This window comes from Somniosus microcephalus, chromosome 8 (genome assembly GCF_052327205.1).
Source record: "Somniosus microcephalus isolate GS21.2 chromosome 8, FLI_Smic_1.0, whole genome shotgun sequence".
Taxonomy (NCBI): domain Eukaryota; kingdom Metazoa; phylum Chordata; class Chondrichthyes; order Squaliformes; family Somniosidae; genus Somniosus; species Somniosus microcephalus.
Window position 1 is genome coordinate 134744739 of NC_140994.1, and position 17639 is coordinate 134762377.

Here is a 17639-nt window from a genome sequence, read left to right on the forward strand (position 1 = left end):
GTGTTAGGGAAATTGACGGGATTGAAGGCCAATAAATCCCCAGGGCCTGATAATCTACATCCTAGGGTACTTAAGGAAGTGGCCCTAAAATAGTAGATGCATTGCTGGTGATCTTCCAAAATTCTATAGACTCTGGAACAGTTCCCATGGATTGGAGGGTAGCTAATGTTACCCCACTATTCAAAAAAGGGTGGTAGAGAGAAAACGGGGAATTATAGACTGGTAAGCCTGACATCGGTAGTGGGGAAAATGCTAGAGTCCATTATAAAAGACGTAATAGCAGAGCACTTGGAAAACAGTGACAGGATCGGACAAAGTCAACATGGATTTACAAGAGGTAAATCATGCTTGACTAATCTACTGGAATTTTTTGAGGATGTAACTGGTAGAATAGATAAGGGAGAACCAGTGGATGTAGCGTATTTGGACTTTCAGAAGGTTTTCGATAAGGTCCCGCATAAGAGATTAGCATGTAAAGTTAAGGCACATGGGATTGGGGACAAGGTACTGAGTTGGATAGAGAACTGGTTGGCAGACAGGAAGCAAAGAGTTGGAATAAATGGGTCTTTTTCTGAGTGGCGGGCAGTGACTAGTGGGGTACCGCAGGGATCGGTCCTAGGACCCCAGCTATTCACAATATATATTAATGATCTAGATGAGGGAACTAGATGTAATGGGCTAAAAATTCAGTTGGGCGCCGTTTGGGGCGCCAAGCTCGCCTGGGCGCCGGAATTACCGCTGCGAGCGGAGCCACTTGCGCCATCCGGATATTCAGTTTCTGCGCCCCAAATGGAAGTGGCCGCTAATCGAGGCTTCCCGCGCCCCGCTTGGGGCACTGAAACTGAATATCGGCGCGCTAAGGGCCGCAGCGCCACACGCTGCGGCACGGCACGCTGCGGTACTGCAGGCCTTCCTCCCACTGTTAAGGGGGAGGTGCCTGCAACAGCGCGATCCCCGCTCGCGAGTGCCGGCAAATGAGCCCGGCACCAAGGAGAAGTGCCGGGCTATCGGGAAACAGCCGGCAATGCCGCGGGGGGGGGGGGGCGTGTAGGAGGCCGGGGACGGAGGTGCTGGCAGGCGGCCGCCGAAAAAGCGGCCGGCCGCACCTCCACCTTAACTAGCGCCACTACCGCCACAGGTAGGCCCCTGTGTACCGGTCGCTATTTGCGGCCGGCGCTGAAGAGGCGGGCGCGACCAAATATGGTCATCGGGGCGGGCGCGGGGCGCTGCGCACACCGATGACGTCATCGGTGGCGGCGCAGCGCTACAGGCTAACGCCGCCATTAGCGCCCCGCTAAATATCGCGGTAGGTGTGGCCAGTGGCGCAAAAGCCACTGAGTGCGCTCTTTGGATGCAAAGTGGTGGCGCAGGCCACTGAATTTCTAGGCCAATATCTCCAAGTTTGCAGATGACACAAAGCTGGGTGGGCGTGTGTGCTGTGAGGAGGATGCCGAGAAACTCCAGTATGATTTGGATAGGTTGGGTGATTGGGCAGAAGCATGGCAGATGCAATATAATGTGGATAAATGCGAGGTTATCCACTTCGGTGGCAAAAACAGGAAGGCAGATTATTATCTGAACGGCAATAGATTGGGAGAAGGGGAAGTGCAACGAGACCTGGGTGTCCTTGTGCACCAGTCGCTGAAGGTAAGCATGCAGGTGCAGCAGGCGGTTAAGAAGGCAAATGGTATGTTGGCCTTCATAGCGAGAGGGTTCGAGTACAGGAACAAGGATGTCTTGCTGCAGTTGTACAGGGCCTTGGTGAGACCACACCTTGAGTATTGTGTGCAGTTTTGGTCGCCTTATCTGAGGAAGGATGCTCTTGCCATGGAGGGAGTGCAGCGAAGATTCACCAGGATATACCTGGGATGGCAGGAATGACGTATGAGGAGAGATTGGGCCGATTGGGCTTATACTCGCTGGAGTTTACAAGGATGAGAGGGGATCTCACTGAAACTTATAAATTTCTAACAGGACTAGAGAGACTTGATTCAGGAAGGATGTTCCCGATGGCGGGGGAGTCCAGAACCAGGGGTCACAGTCTAAGGATAAGGGGTAAGCCATTTAGGACAGAGATGAGCAGGAATTTCTTCACCCAAAGAGTGGCGAACCTGTGGAATTATCTACCACAGAAGGCAATTGACGCCAATTCATTAAATATATTCAAGAAGGAATTAGATATATTTCTTAAGGCTAAAGAGATCAAGGGATATGGGGAGAAGGCAGGAACAGGGTACTGAATTTGGATGATCAGCCATGATCTCATTGAATGGCGGAGAAGGCTCGAGGGGCCGAATGGCCTACTCCTGCTCCTATCTTCTCTGTTTCTATCCCATTCATTGCACAAAATACCACAGGAATCAGAAATAATTAATTCATGCATCTGGACGGTTCTTAAAAAAAAATAGCATGGCTCCCCCTTACGGCAAGTGATAAATAGAAGCGCACTGATAAAACACAGCTGGCAGATGGTGGGGGGGAGCGGGGGGAGATTTCCATCTGCCTGTGGTAAACAGGCGGGTGGTGGGTGGGGCGTGGATGGCAGGCGCTCAGGTGAGTCAGCATGGGATGGAACCTATCCAATTTTCACGGTTGCCGTTCCTCATCACATGCCCGGTGAGCTCCTGGCGCGAATTGTGCTCCGAACAGACAGCTCGCCGATTCGGAGGTGGGAAATCGGGCACTGCAGCCACTTTTCAAGGACCTGCAGCAACTGTTTAAAGGGGAGGTGTATTTTTTTTAATCATCAACAGAAAGAAGCAGTCTTAAATAACAGCCTGTATCTTACAAAGGAAATGTATATATTTAATATAAAGGGATAATAATGGACAGCGAAGAGAGCTATACTTCAATCATCGGGACACAGCAAGCTTCCTGCAGTGACTTTGTTCAGTTTTTGACTGACAGTGACTGTCACCATGGGTATCACAATTACACCCACTGAAGGACTAACACTTGCGTATAACCACATAGATCTTATTCCACAGTTAAGCAACAGCAGATTACTTGGGAATAATATAACCAATTTGGCCAGGACTTTGCTAGATCAAACGGGGCTTAGTTTATGTCACAAACCATTTCAGGAAACTTGGAGTATTTTGTGAAACTTATCCTTATTCCCAATAGTGTGTTTCAGCCTTGAACACTTTTCCAAAGTGAACTCAATTTAACAATGTGTCATGTTTCCTTCTCCTTCTAATCAGAGCTTTCCTGCTGCAGTTTCACCAGTGTTCATATTGGTCATTTTCATCAGAAACTTTGGCTAAGTTTTTCCATGTAGCCCTTCATCACAGGACAGGAAGAAGGGCATTTTGAAATACTACAATGCTGGAGCAGGGTCATGATAGAATCAACTGACATGGAGAGAGCACCTTACCAACTAACAATGGAACTTCATTTAAACATCAACGAGAAGGTCAAGAGGAAATGGTACTCAGTAGAAAGTCAAAACTCTGGAGGAAAGCTGCAAAGTGTGTTAAAGCTGTGCAGAGTATAATTGAATAGTAGAGAAATATTTCTCCAAATATAGTTTACACGGAAGCTGCAGACTGGGTTGTTATGTAAGCTGACTTCTCAAGTTCAAATGGTACAAATGGTTTTCACAGAATATAACACTCTCTGTGGCGTGTAATTACACTCCTGATCATCGTATAATAAACACACCTGTACATAGGATAACAATACCTCTGTATATAGTACAATGATCACTCTGTATATGGTATAATGATAACTCTGTAAAGTGTAATGAACATGCTTGTCTATATTGTAATAAAACCTCTGTTTCTAGTATAATGAAATCTCTGTACACAGAACAGTGCCATAAATTGGACAATTAACACTCCTGGATAAAGTATAATGAAATGATTTACCATATATGCTTGGTCCAGGGCTTGCTTCCTATAGTCTAACTCTTCCTCCAGGTAACCTTTTTGTTTGCAAAACATATCCTGCAAGAAAAAAAAAAGAACTTTATTAAAATCTGCTGCTCCAGAATATCCCACAGCAACATGTGTCCCTTAGGTATTCTGGGAACATAAACGGAAAGGTCTTCTGCTCACCCGGGCCATCTTAATTTGTCCAGAAAGCAGCCCTTTTTTTTGAAACATAACATTCAAAAATAATGGGCGGGGTGGGGGGCTCAAAGAGGCCAGTTAGGGGTGAAACTGTTTCACTGGCCTGTACAGTACAGTCCTGAGATTTCAACAGCCAGCTTGCCACGGCTAAAATAACATGGGCAGCTCCATCGACAATATTTATGTTACTGGGGGTGCCATCACCAGAGTCACCACCAACACCCCTCCAATGGTAGTAGCACTGCCCAGGATACATTATCGTCAGAAGAAAGGTTAATGGGGCGGAACAAAGAAAGGAAAAGAAACAGGGTTCCCACTTCTGATCACTATCCAGTTATCCCCTCGCTGAAGGGATGTGTGGTGGGGGAGGGGGTGGAAAGGGTGATGCTCAGTGAAGGCAAGGTCAGAGTCAGCTACAAATGGTCGCCATGGTGAGTGGCCTGTTCACACGCAATGTCCAGGCTCACATAAGATGACTGGCCACCTCTCACCTGTGCCAGCAAGAGTCACCACCTTCAGCAGGGGGAGGGAGAAAAAAGGAACACACACCCAACTTTGTCAAGAAGTGATGAAATATTATGAGGGAAAAATTCAGTTGTTTGCGCCTCCCGTTAGCGCCTTAAGAGGGCACTAATGGGGCGCAAAGCAACTAGCGCCCGGGTGCGGCGATGTTTGCGCCGCTCGCGAAATTAACTAGACATTTTGCGGCGGCGCTAAACACTGCCACCACGATCTCTTGCACCGGCAGATCATGACATCAGTCGAGTGCGCAATACCCTGGTAGCGCCCCGGACCGGATATTGAGTGGCGCCCCCTGCCTTACCACCTGCCGCTAGCAACGACAGGTTGAGGGGAGCGTTTTGCAGTCAGAAAGGGACTGGGAGAGCGCTATTTGAAGGCGACCGCTTCCTGTCTTTTTTTGTTGGTGACATTTGTGCACCACGCATTCTAAGAGAGAGAGAGAGAGACAGACTTCTGGAGAGATTCAACGCTGATCTTCTACCTCAACTCCACCAGAATTTCAAGTTGTTCATCCAGACTCAGTGATAATTATGTTTCGTACCATCTCAATCTCCAAGTCGATCATCTTCTGGTGTAGTGCAGCCTCAGTACCTTCGATCTGTTGTAGCCACTAGAGGGTGAGAAAGGTATGAAGTGACGTTAGTACTGAATGCACAAAATGAAGGAGCTGTCTCACACTCAGTGGCTGGCACATCTGCGATTACAGAGACCTTCCAACTCGCCCTCAGTTCTGAAAAAGCTCTCAAATAACACATTACGCATATACTTGTCCCACTACTTGGTTTACTGGTTTATTTCGCATTAAGTCATTGTGACAACCCAAAGCTTCTAGAGGTCTATAGTAGGCCCCTAGAAACCTCGACAAATTTGGTTACACCTTGTGCTTTTTGACAATAAGCTGAATATTCACCTTCATAAAAGTTTCTTAAGGTTAGATGGTGTGATACTGTGATTAAATTGTGTTTAACTCGGGCTTTGTATGGTATTTAAAATAAGCAGGGGGAAAAATTTGGTTGGTTAGTGCCTCCCGTTAGCGCCTCCAGGGGGCGCTAATGGGGCATAGGGACTTAGCGCCCGAGCGCGGCGATTTTAGCGCCACTCGCGAAATTGACCAGTCATTTTGCAGCGGCGCTAAACACTACCGCCATGATCTCCTGCGCCCGCAGATCATGACGTCAGTCAAGCGAGCAGCGCCTCGGACCGGATATTGAGTCACGTCCGTTGCCTTAGCACCTGCCACGAGGAACGACAGGTAGAGGGGAACGTTTTCAAGTCGGGAAGGGGCTGGGGGAGCGCTATTTAAAGGCGGGCGCTTTCTGCCTTTTCTTGTTGGCAACATTTTTGGTACACGCAGGTTGAGAGCGAGACACATGTCTGGAGAGATTTAACACCCTCAGCACCACCTTTGAGGTTCCTAAGCGCCAAGCTCTTTCCCTGGGCCTATCCATTAGTGCTTCCAACGCAATTGCTTTAGAGGTCTCTCCAGGCCGAGATTCAAGGCTGCAATGAGTAGGGTGTGGCTGGCCAGCAAGATGGCCCCTCCCCTTTAAGAACTGGACGGCGCCAGTCTGTCTGGTTTCCATGGTAACTGACATCGCCTGAGCTTCGGTAGCGTTGAGGTAGCACCTCGCTCCCCGACATTAGCGCCTTAAGAGAGGTGTGTAGCACTTGATTTAGCGCTCAAATCACCTCCAGGGCGATAGAGGCGAATTTTGCAGTCAGAGGCAATAATTAGTGCCGGGTGCTAAACTTTGCACCCAGCTGATATTAGCACCCCAAAATGGGCTGTACCCAATTTTTCCCCTGCACTGTTCAACATCAGATTCTGCAAGGACACCCCATAAATCATTAGGCCAGGAAAAACACATCCCAATCTGATTCATTTAGTAAAAAGATGTTAAAGAATATGTAAAATTCTTAGTTAATTCCAAATGAATGTACCAGGTACATTGTGTGATGGAGAAACTGCCTCTTCTATTGTTGATGCCACTCTTGAGTATTGCTAGCTTTTTTGTAACAGGAAGTCAGTGCAATGCGCAGTGCTGGTGGACATTGTCCTCTGTGGGCACCCGTTGAAAGCAGCTGCTCACATTTGTCCTCCTCCCAGCTCGTTTGCATGGAGCAGGTGGACTCCAGGCTAAGGCTACCCCCTAGCTGGGCACTGCGCCTAAAAAAATAATCGCAAAGAAATCAGACCGCCACCGCTGTTTGGGCCTCCGACAATCGGCCATTCTGGCTGCTGCTCTGAGGTGCCTTAAATCATCCTGGGAGGGAGGAGGAGATCTAAATTTTTAAAAAATCGTTACCTGCCTCCATGTCTTACCCTTCTCCCGAGACCACCGCTGACCCTGTAATTGTCAGGGGCTTGAGGGCAGGCCGCAGAGCCAGGTTATTGGTGCCCTTGCACTGGGGTACCCAACAAGTGGATTCGCTCGCTCCCAGCTCATAAATTACCAACACTGGGCCTACACTTAATACAGGCACCTTGGGGAATCACAATGGGGGCGAAGACCTGACAATAATGGGTGTCTATCCCTTCTTCCTCGCTCTGAGACTGGGGAATGCAAATTCCCCAGAGTGCAGCGAAGGGGCACGTCTACCCAATTCTGTCCCATTCAATTGCCTTTAATTATTCCACCAGAACTATCTTTACATTATTAAACAAATGCAGCTTCTTTAAAGAGCCGCAATCTTGAGGAAAAATAGTTTGGCAAGTCTTCAATGCTGGAACAAGGGAGAAGGAGAAAGCTGTGCGAGGGGCCTTAGACCTCAAGAGGCGCACTGAAAGTAAATCCAGACCATCGCCTCCAATGAAACCGTGGCAATGAGACAAGGTGGCACAATTTCAAACCAGCAAAATGCAAATTTAAGACAAATGTCAAGATGTTCTTCTGCACACAAAGAGTGATTGACTGACATGAGGAACGGATTGCCAGAAAGGATAATGGAGGCAAAACCCCAGGAATCATTTAACAGTTGGATGGGCCAGTAGGTTCTTTCTAATGGCCGAGTTTGATGGCCTTTTTCTGCTGTATCTGTTTAACGATCTTGTGTCATTTAAGGCATGATACCATCAAGCACACACGACATGAGTTATGGTGCGATTTACATGAATGCTTCATATAAAGGTTTGGCAAACGCTTTTACATAACAACAGGGTGGCCTGGGCTTTCTGCTCCCAATTATCTGCAAGGGGGTGGAGGGAGGTGAGGCAAAAAGGCATCATCAGATTTCTTTAACACAGATCTTCCCAAACTGAGAAAGAATGGTATAGATCTGCTTGGAACAAAGGGTCTGTAAAAGTAATTAAAATCAGCCTCAACTGTCCTGAAAAGGCTAATGTGACACTGATGTTCCTTGCATTATACTCCTGGAAGGTTTCTGTCATGTCTCTTTTCTGTTTTTAATTATTTAGACAGAAGTCGAGTTATGTGCAGTTTCCGCTGGTAACGGGTTTTCCCAAGTTACTTTGGAATTGCTGCTGAGCACTATTGTGTTTTCCATTTATTAATTCTAACCATTTATTTGTTGTGGATGGATAATTGTTTGCATATTTCTTTCCACGTTACTCCTTATATTGTACTAACCTTACAATAGATTAGGCTGCCAAAGCAAATAATCGCTGACGCCACTTCCATGTTTACAATGTTGTTTCTCCTTTCTCTGTGCATGCTCTAAAGACCGGTTGTCATAGTCAGGATCCCATTTTCAGGATTGAACTATGACAATAAATGTCATCATGGGCAACTGGGTGGCACCGTGCTTTACAGCAGACTCTCCTTCGAGAACCAGACTTTAAATCTAGATCAGACTGATGGGAGGTAAGCCTCAAGTCTGCTGGCTGAATCTGATGTGAAATGAGTTTTGAACGGACTCAGCGAAATTCCCAGTGAGCACTGGCCCACAGCAGGTAGATGATCATTTGCCTGATATTCATTGGTAATCTCGCACAGAGGGAAAAGTTACATATAAGTGCAGAAATGGGTGCTCTTTGGAGGGTTGGACTTAAAAAAATGTTTATTAATTATAGAAATATTGGAGAGGGAGAAAAAAGGCTGTTTGAGTGGATGGGGCGGTTGGAGGCGGGAGGTCATGTGATGAAACCTCCAGGAATCTGTCCAACCAGAGTTGACAACCCTACTTGAGGCACACCCAGAAAGTGCTGCTTAAAGGACCCAACATGGAGCAAGAGAGAGAAAATGTCACTGCTAATTCTACAGCACAACCACTAGAGGGCAGCACATCATTAACTTTTAGCATTTTAGTAAAACCCAATTGCTGGAACACCAGAAAGGAGCTCTATAACATTAGTTATTATACAAGGAGTCTTGACTTATTCAGAATATAGTTTTAAACATTTTTAAACTGTACATTAAAAATATGAGATTTGGAAAGTCATATCACAGGATTTTTGCAGATAAAGTGGGATAGAAAAAGCACTATGTTGAAAAATGGCTTTTGTGCAGTTGAAGACTGGATAAATAAGAGGCTAGTATCATCTATATATGTTTCTGATTTATACATTTTTTTTTCATGGGATGTGGGCAGCACTGGCAAGGCCAGCATTTATTGCCCATCCCTAGTTGCTCTTGAGAAGGTGGCGGTGAGCCGCCTTCTTGAACCGCTGCAGTCCATGTGGTGAAGCTACTCCAATTAGGGAGGGAGTTCCAGGATTTTGACCCAGCAACAGTGAAGGAACGGTGATATACTTCCAAGTCAGGATGGTGTGTGACTTGGAGGGGAACTTGGAGGTGGTGGTGTTCCCATGTGCCTGCTGCCCTTGTCCTTCTAGGTGGTAGAGGTCACGGGTTTGGGAGGTGCTGCCAAAGAAGCCTTGGCGAGTTGCTGCAATGCATCTTGTAGATGGTACACACTGCAGCCACGGAACACTGGTGGTGGAGGGAGTGAATGTTTAAGGTGGTGGATGGGGTGCCAATCAAGCGGACTGCTTTGTCTTGGATGGTGTTGAGCTTCTTGAGTGTTGTTGGAGCTGCACTCATCCAGGCAAGTGGCGAGTAGTCCATCACAGTCCTGGTGGAAAGGTTTTGGGGAGTCAGGAGGTGAGACACTTGTCACAGAATACCCAGCCTCTGACCTGCTCTTGGTGCCACAATATTTATGTGGCTGGTCCAGTTAAGTTTCTGGTCAATGGTGACCCCCAAGATGTTGATGGTGGGGGATTCGGCGATGGTAATGCCGTTGAATGTCATGGGGCGGTGGTTAGATGCTCACTTGTTGGAGATAGTCATTGCCTGCCACTTGTGTGATTTGAATATTACCTGCCACTTATCAGCCCAAGCTTGAATGGCATCCAGGACTTGCTGCATGTAGGGACCGAGTTATGGTTGGCCACTCAAATTCTTTACTGAGATATTCCCATAACTCCTTGACTAAAAGTTGCTGCACACGATATTGTTTGTCAAGTTAACTTATATATGTGAGGATAAAACTGCTCAAATATTATATATAGCTAAAAAATGTAGGGAAATAAGTACAAAGGTAGGCACCCAGTAGATGCTGTATGATGCTTATGTTCATTTAGGCCTCTTTTCTTGCAGAGAGACTAAGGAGAAATTTGATAGAAGTCTTCAGAATATTAAGATGTTCAATAAGTTGAGACTTTTTTGCCATGTACAGAATTCCTGAGTCAGGACACAGTTCAATTTTGGGGTGGGGGGAGGTGCATCAGACAGGCGGTAGCGAATCATCCGCCCTGTTATACACCTCGCCTGATTTTCCTTTCCGATAAAGTAAATGTAAAGTAAAATAGGATGGGGCGTATAAGGGGCAGCCAATCCGCTACCACCCGCTTACACGTGCACCAACATTGAATTTTACCCCCATACCATCAATGGGCAATTGAGACAGAATTTCTTTAGCAAAACACTGATTAACTTATGGGACAAACAGCCATCACAGGTGGGGCAACAGGAAGCTCTGAGAGGTTTCAAACAGGAAATAACAACAGCAACTTACATTTCTGAGCAGACAAGTTTTCGGCATCTGAAGGGGTTCATGATTTATTAAATGTGCTACATGTTATAGAGATATCACACAGGAAAGGGGATGGAGGGGGATAATGGGCTGGCAAAATGGACTGATGGCCATCTCCTGCCTGAAATAAGTTACTGGTTAACGAACTTCCCAGAGGAAAAATGGAGACCAAGGTATAACAGGAGGAAATTAGAGGCGGTGACTGAGAAGCAGGATTTGAGGAGGCTTTTGAAGGTGGGAAGAGCGACAGGAAGAGGAGGGGTCCAGGGAGAGAGTTCCAGAGTGTGGGGCCGGGATAGCTGAAGGCCCCATCACTGAGGGTGAAGGGCGAGGAATGGGGGATACAACAGGGGCAAGAGTTGGAAAACTGGAGGGCAAGCACTGACATATAGGGCCAGAAGACGTGGCAGTTGTACGGTGGGGCAAGGCCATAGAGTGATTTGTAAACAAGGATGAGATTCAATGCTTGGGGGAAAGGGACCACATGAAGATTGGACAGGACTGGCGGTGATAGGTTAATGGCAATTATTGCAGGCGAACAGGAGGGCAGCAACATTTTGGACAAACCAGAGTTTCTGTAGGGTGAATCTCAAAAGGCTGATGAGAGCTCCACCTGACACAGGCACTAAGATTGCACACTACTGGCTTCAGCTTGAGCAAGCAGCTGGAGCAGCTGGAGCCAAATAGAAGCAGGGCTAATGTGTGGAGATTTCTGGGTCTTACTAATGTTGAATTGGAGAGAAATCTGTCTCATCCAGGACTTGATGTCAGGGGAGCAGTCAGACAACAGGGCCCACCAAAGTGACAGTAGGAGCTCCCAGTGGCGAGTGGAACTCACGGGGAGCATAAACCAGGAAATCACAGGAGTGCAGTCCATGATTTGCAGTCCATAATCACAAATTGCGCAACCGTGATTTACCAAGATGCGCTTCCTGTGAGCGCCACTCCCCGCTGGGAGCGCTGGAGCGAGGAATTACCCCTAGTAAGTGCGAGCAAGCAATTGATCCTTGGGGTCAATCCTATCCTCACCTGATATTCACACGCACGCTTTGCCATGGGAAGCGCCAGATAATGACTAGGAGTGGAATAGCTTGGCTCTTCACTGTTTTAACTTAACTAGTAGCCTTTCCTGAGGAACTTTGTCCAATGTTTTTTGGAAGTCTAGGCACAACACATTGTCGGGTCTTTCCACAGTCCAATTGGGATGATACTTCCTCAAAAATCAGAAAAACCTACAAACGTTCAACTCTACCTTCTCCGCCAGAGACAGCACGGTGCTCGCCTGGATAATTGCCACTTGCTCCTCATTTCTCAGATTCTAGAAAAAAAAATGTTTTACTATGAAATGCATGTATAGACAGATTAGCAGTAATGAAAGCATCAGTTAGAAAAATGTTCGAAATATATTACTGGATGCAATTCAACTGCAACTGTCCGACACCTAATATAAATGAAAAAAATCAGACATCTCATTTAACTTCACAAATAGAATGCTATAAACTGGAATATAAGGGGCACATTCTCTGATTGAGCACGCCTAGCGTGGGTCAGGAACCATCGGCCCACAGCCCCTGATTTTTATCCATTTAAGTCAACGGATGGCAGATTGGAGCTATAAAGCCAGTGATTTCCCCACCAGTGCTTGCTGTCAGCCCTGCCCCATACTTCAAGCACCAGATTGGAGAATACGCCCTACAATAACAACACAAAGGCTTTTTTAAATCTGAGGCACACATCATACAAACTCTATTCATAGCATACAATACTTTTCAACTGGAAAAATGTCATTAGCTGTTGTGCCGTATAATTAAGAATCATCATCAAAGTGCCCGACTGTTTTGTTGCCGTGGCTACGCAGAGCACATTTAATTTCCGCCTTCAGCATTCGAATCGTGGCAGGGTTTACATATCACAGCTGGCAACACTGGTCTGAATGTTTAAAAGCAGATCCCAGGTGACATTTTAACGTCATTTCAATCTTTATCAGGGCTATGTTAACTGTGCAATAGCAAAATACTCCAGATGCTGGAAATCTGAAATAATAACAGAAAATGCTGGAGGCACTCAGCAGGTCAGGCAGCATCGAGGAGCGAGAAACAGAGTTAACGTTTTGGGTCGAGGATCCTCGACCTGAAATGTTAACTCTGTTTCTCTCTCCTCGATGCTTCCTGACCTTCTATGCTAACTGTGATTTGAATGGGCAATTAACCACCGTACATTGCAAAAGGTGGAATGGTACAGATTCTCATATAAGGATCATCTCCCCCCTTCATCCACACACCACACACACACACACCACACACTGAGCATCTTCCATAGGTGCCTTGGCAGAAAGAAGCATTAGCAGAGAGATAACTGGCAGGGACTCTCCCCACGGTAAAGGGGAAAGAGTCCAGCAGAGGAGTCTTCCTGTATTACTTGTGTGCAACTCCCAGCTGCCGGCCCAAGGCCAGCATTATCAAAGGCCTAGGTGCAGCTTGCTTGCCTGCTCATCCAGGAAATGACATGATGCTACAAGTGCGCAAGGACATTCCACCTGGTGAGTCCCTGATCTTAACTGTGCCATCGCAAGGAGGAGCACCGTGGAGAAATCAAACACTTTCCCACAGGGAAGGAGGAAGGAAAGTGAGGGGGGTGGAGGAATTAACCCTGTTCACTGTGATACGCCTTCTGTGTAGCAGCCATTATGGAAAAGCTGGAAGCAAGTCTCTAGCCTGACTCCCACAGCAAAGAGAGACCAAAGGAAGGGAGAAAACATGGGAGAAAAATAAATCAGTTCCATTATAAAGCCATAGACTATTCTGTCCATTGGTTGATATGTCTGTGAGGATAAGCGCAGGTCCATTTGTTTTTCTTAGACACAAAGCTCCTCCGCCAGGGAGTAGTAAAGCTTCTTGTCCTTTCACACTTTCACCATTTTCAAAGGGAGGATCTGACCCCAAACAATATTGTAGGCACCCGTGTCATTCCCTGGATACAGAGGATCTCACCTGCTGATCCCAGCACCCTTTCAAAACAGAGCATGGAATCAAAAGAGCCAGTATGTGATGCTCCAACACAATCACACGTCAGCCACCTGACTGAGGGTCAGCACAGCCCACTAATGCAGTCCTGGCACTGTGTATAATAGACAGTATCCCTGCTAGAGTATTAGCGACACACAATCAATCGGTAGCCTGTTATTCTGGTGGATGTTTTTTAAACTTTCACAATTTCAGAGCTTTTGTGTTCTATGGAGGAGGAGGAAGAGGACAGTGTTTTGCCTCAGCAGTGATATGCGCTCAACCTCCAGTTATCTTGTAGGGTTTCTACAGCTGAGCATGTCCAAGCTGCCACGGCATTGGTTTACTAGAATGAATGATCAATTTATACAACCTTACTGACGGTCTTGAGAGACAGTCAGCATTAGTCCTGTTCAGTTTTTCAGTTCCCCCTCACTTTTTATAACTCATTAAATGCAGACTGATGGCGAACAGTTTGTGACATGAAACAGATGAAATGACACAGATGTGTCCAGAATTACTGTGGGTCATTTTCTTGAGTGCTCTCCCATTGCTCATGGTGGGAGCATGAGAGGACAAGTAGTGTTGGAAACAGTAACGTAATGAATATATAATTAATCGTTAACTAATAATTAGCTATTTAATTTAATAAACTTTTTTTAACAGCTTCTGTCTCTTGTGATACAAACCCAAAAAAGTAAAACCAGGGCACTAAATGCAGCCAAATCTTCTTTTACAAATTCAAGAGACAACAAAGCAGTTTTATGTCTTTTTCTTGCCTCCAAATCTGTCCCCTCCGCTCTTGAAGATGCAGAATCCTAGCTCAGTTCAATTGTGTTGGCTGCCCTTTGGTACTTTGCTCAAGTTTGAGCCGAGACACCAAGGGGATAAACTTCCATTTCAGTGGGGGCACAAAATGGATGGTTGCGGATCGCTCGCCTGTTATACAACCTGCACCATTTTCAGAAAGGACCGGGCCTGCCATGCACTTGGCAGGCGCCCAGACACCCGAAGCCTGCTGGGAGGGGTGGGGATGGGGGGTGGAATCCACCCCCTCGTAACTTCAGTTCCACACTGGCCAGTGGGTGGCAGTGTATTTACCCACTGAGCAATCAATCAGGGGTTGATATCATTGAAATGTGAGCTCCTGCACTAAAAATACAAGGCAAGACCGGGAAGCCCATCAGTTATAAAGGGAGACCTGCAATACAGAGTTTGTAATAATGAGTTTTCACTGGATATGTACAACTTTGTGAGGGGGAAAAGAACTTACCCCATTATCTCCCAGTATGTCCAGCTGTTTAATGAGGTCATGAATGGACACATCCTGTGAAGTAAATTATTCCAGAGATATTTAGCAGATTAATTATCACAAAAGTCAAATACAAATCAAAGAGCATAAATATAACAATGAATGATAACCTAATTAACTAATGCACCCTTTATGTAAGATTCCTCCCACAGAGCTGCCATGTTGTGGGGATGGGTTCAAGCCCTTGCACACAGAACCTGAAACAATACTTAAGTGAGGTGCTCAGGGAATGGTGCATTGCTAGAGGTGACATTGTTCAGATGAGACATTAAATCAATGTCCTGGTTCAGGTTGATGTTAAAGATTCAATGGCATTATTTGAAGAGCTGAGTTCTCTCAGAGACCTACCAATATTCGCCCCTCAACCAACACCGTGAAAAACAAATCAACTGGTCACCATGTGGGATCTTGTTGTATCCAAAGTGGCTGCTGCATTTGTCTACATAACTTTTGAATTCCAAAATAAATCATTTTATGTGAAGTTCTGGGAGACGAGATAAGGAGCTGTGTAAAGGTCATCCTTCACCTTGACAGGTGCAAAGTTAATCGATAAAGAGGTAAATTAAATATCTGTAAATGAACTTGTATTTTCAATCATCATCTTTCAAACTGTCAATGATGCAATCTGATACTACTACAGCTGTGTGTTGGTTTTGTAGATTTGTTTATCACCACCTGTAATACTTCTGTAGAACTGGGAGAATCTGCTGATTCTTTGACGGAGGGAAAAATAGGAGCCCCGCTTTTACCATTCCCGGCAGGCTTAAAGTCACAGGACTGCTCTCGTCAAAACAGACGTCAGAAACTGAAAAATCGAGTGCAGTGCAAACTGCATCAATGGATTTGAAAACTATAACCAGAGGCAGTACAGCACAATTAGAACAGGGAGATTAAGGTGATAATTACAGAGGTAAGGGATCATTCTTCTAGGGAACAAGAGACAAACCAGATTACCGAACACCTATTACACCTCAGACTCTAGTTGGCTACCCAAAGTTAAATAAGTATCACAACTCATGGCAACATAGTCGCTACAGGGTAAGTGTCGGCCAAGTACACTTGCAGTCACAGTTAAAGCTAAGGTTTGTTTTTGATAATATACAATTACTGCTGTATGTGTGCGTGTGCAGCATTTAAATGCAAGCTTGATACCCAGCAGAATATATGTCTAATCTCATTATGTTAATCTACGTAGGAGGAAGGGAGAGGCATGCGGGCTTGCGGTAGAGATAAATACATTAAGTTCCTGAGAATAACTGGGCAGGATGCCAAGTAGCATTATGGGAGAGTTGTGTCTGACAATTCCTTAGCAGTCTAGTGAGAGGGGTTGTAGATAGTTTCCTGGTGGTGTATGTACACAGACTCCTGGTAAGGAGCGTGAGATAGACCTACAGAACTATAGGTATTTTAGCACAGAAGATGGCCATTCGGCCCATCGTGTCTGTGTTGGCTGTCAGCTAGGCTAATCCAAATCTCATCCCACTGCCTTACTCTCTCCCCTATAACCATGTATTTACAGACTTATGATAATGGCACAGATTCCACTGCTGGTAACCTGATAGACTGCAGGCTAGGCGACTTAGAGGTGGTGATTATAGCACCATAGATTCGTAGAATGATACAGCACAGAAGGAGACCATTCGGCCCATCGTGCCCATGACTTCTCTTTGAAAGAGCTATCCAATTAGTCCCACCCCCCTACTCTTTCCCCATAGCTCTGTAAATTTCTTCCCTTCGGGTATTTTTCCAATTCCCTTTTGAAAGTTCCTATTGAATCTGCTTCCACCACCATTTCAGGCAGTGCATTCCAGATCACAGCAACTTACTGTGTAGAAAGAGGTTTCCTCATGTCGCCTGTCACTTTAATTCCCCGCTCCACTCCCACTCTGACCTCTCTGTCTTCAGCCTCCTACACTATTCCAATGAAGCTCAACGTAAGCTCGAGAAACAGCAATTTATCTTTCGATTAGGCACTTTACAGCCTTCTGGGCTCAACATCGAGTTCAACAATTACAGATCTTAAACACTGCCCCCATTTTTTCAGACGGCAGCTTTTGATGATTCTGTCATTCCCATTTACACCTCCTCTAGACCCATCTTTTGGTTCCTTTATTGTCCCATTACCATCTCCTTTTGCCTCGCACCATCATCCCTTTGGTCTCTTAATCTCTCCTGCCTTCCACCCTCTCACAGACCTTCCCTTTTGTTCTTTCCTCCCCTCTCCCCTTTCCCAGCCCCTGCACTTGCTTAAAACTTGTTATATCTCTAACTTTTTTCAGTTCTGACAAAACGTCATCGACCTGAAACGTTAACTCTGTTTCTCTCTCCACGATGCTGTCTGACCTTCTGAGTGTTTCCAGCATTTTCTGTTTTTATTTCAGATTTCCAGCATACGCAGTATTTTGCTTTTGTTTTCCTCCTGTCACCTCTGGTTCTTTTGCCAATCACCTTAAATCTGTGTCCTGTGGTTACTGACCCTCCTGCCACTGGAAACAGTTTCTCCTTATTTACTCTGTCAAAACCCTTCATGATTTTGAACACCTCAACAAATCTCCTCTTAACCTTCTCTGCTCTAAGGAGAACAACCCCAGCTTCTGCAGTCTCTCCACATAACTGAAGTCCCTCGACCCTGGTAGCATTCTAGTAAGTCTCCTCTGCACCCTCGCTAAGGCATTGACATCCTTCCCAAAGTGTGGTGCCCAAAATTGAACACAATATTCCAGCTGAGGCCTAACC

At 45.9% G+C, this 17639-nt stretch overlaps 1 protein-coding gene across 2 annotated transcripts in view; it reads right to left on the reverse strand.

Moving 5' to 3' along the window:
• jakmip2 (janus kinase and microtubule interacting protein 2) overlaps window positions 1-17639 on the reverse strand; it is a 439655-nt gene that overhangs the window by 63694 nt on the left and 358322 nt on the right. For both annotated transcript variants that reach the window (XM_085995146.1, XM_085995144.1), the window contains exons 16-19: window positions 14865-14918; window positions 11842-11907; window positions 5137-5205; window positions 3870-3947 (exon numbers count right to left, since the gene is read on the reverse strand). In XM_085995146.1, the coding sequence (XP_085851272.1) occupies window positions 3870-3947; window positions 5137-5205; window positions 11842-11907; window positions 14865-14918 (267 nt within the window). The remainder of the gene's footprint in view (window positions 1-3869; window positions 3948-5136; window positions 5206-11841; window positions 11908-14864; window positions 14919-17639) is intronic.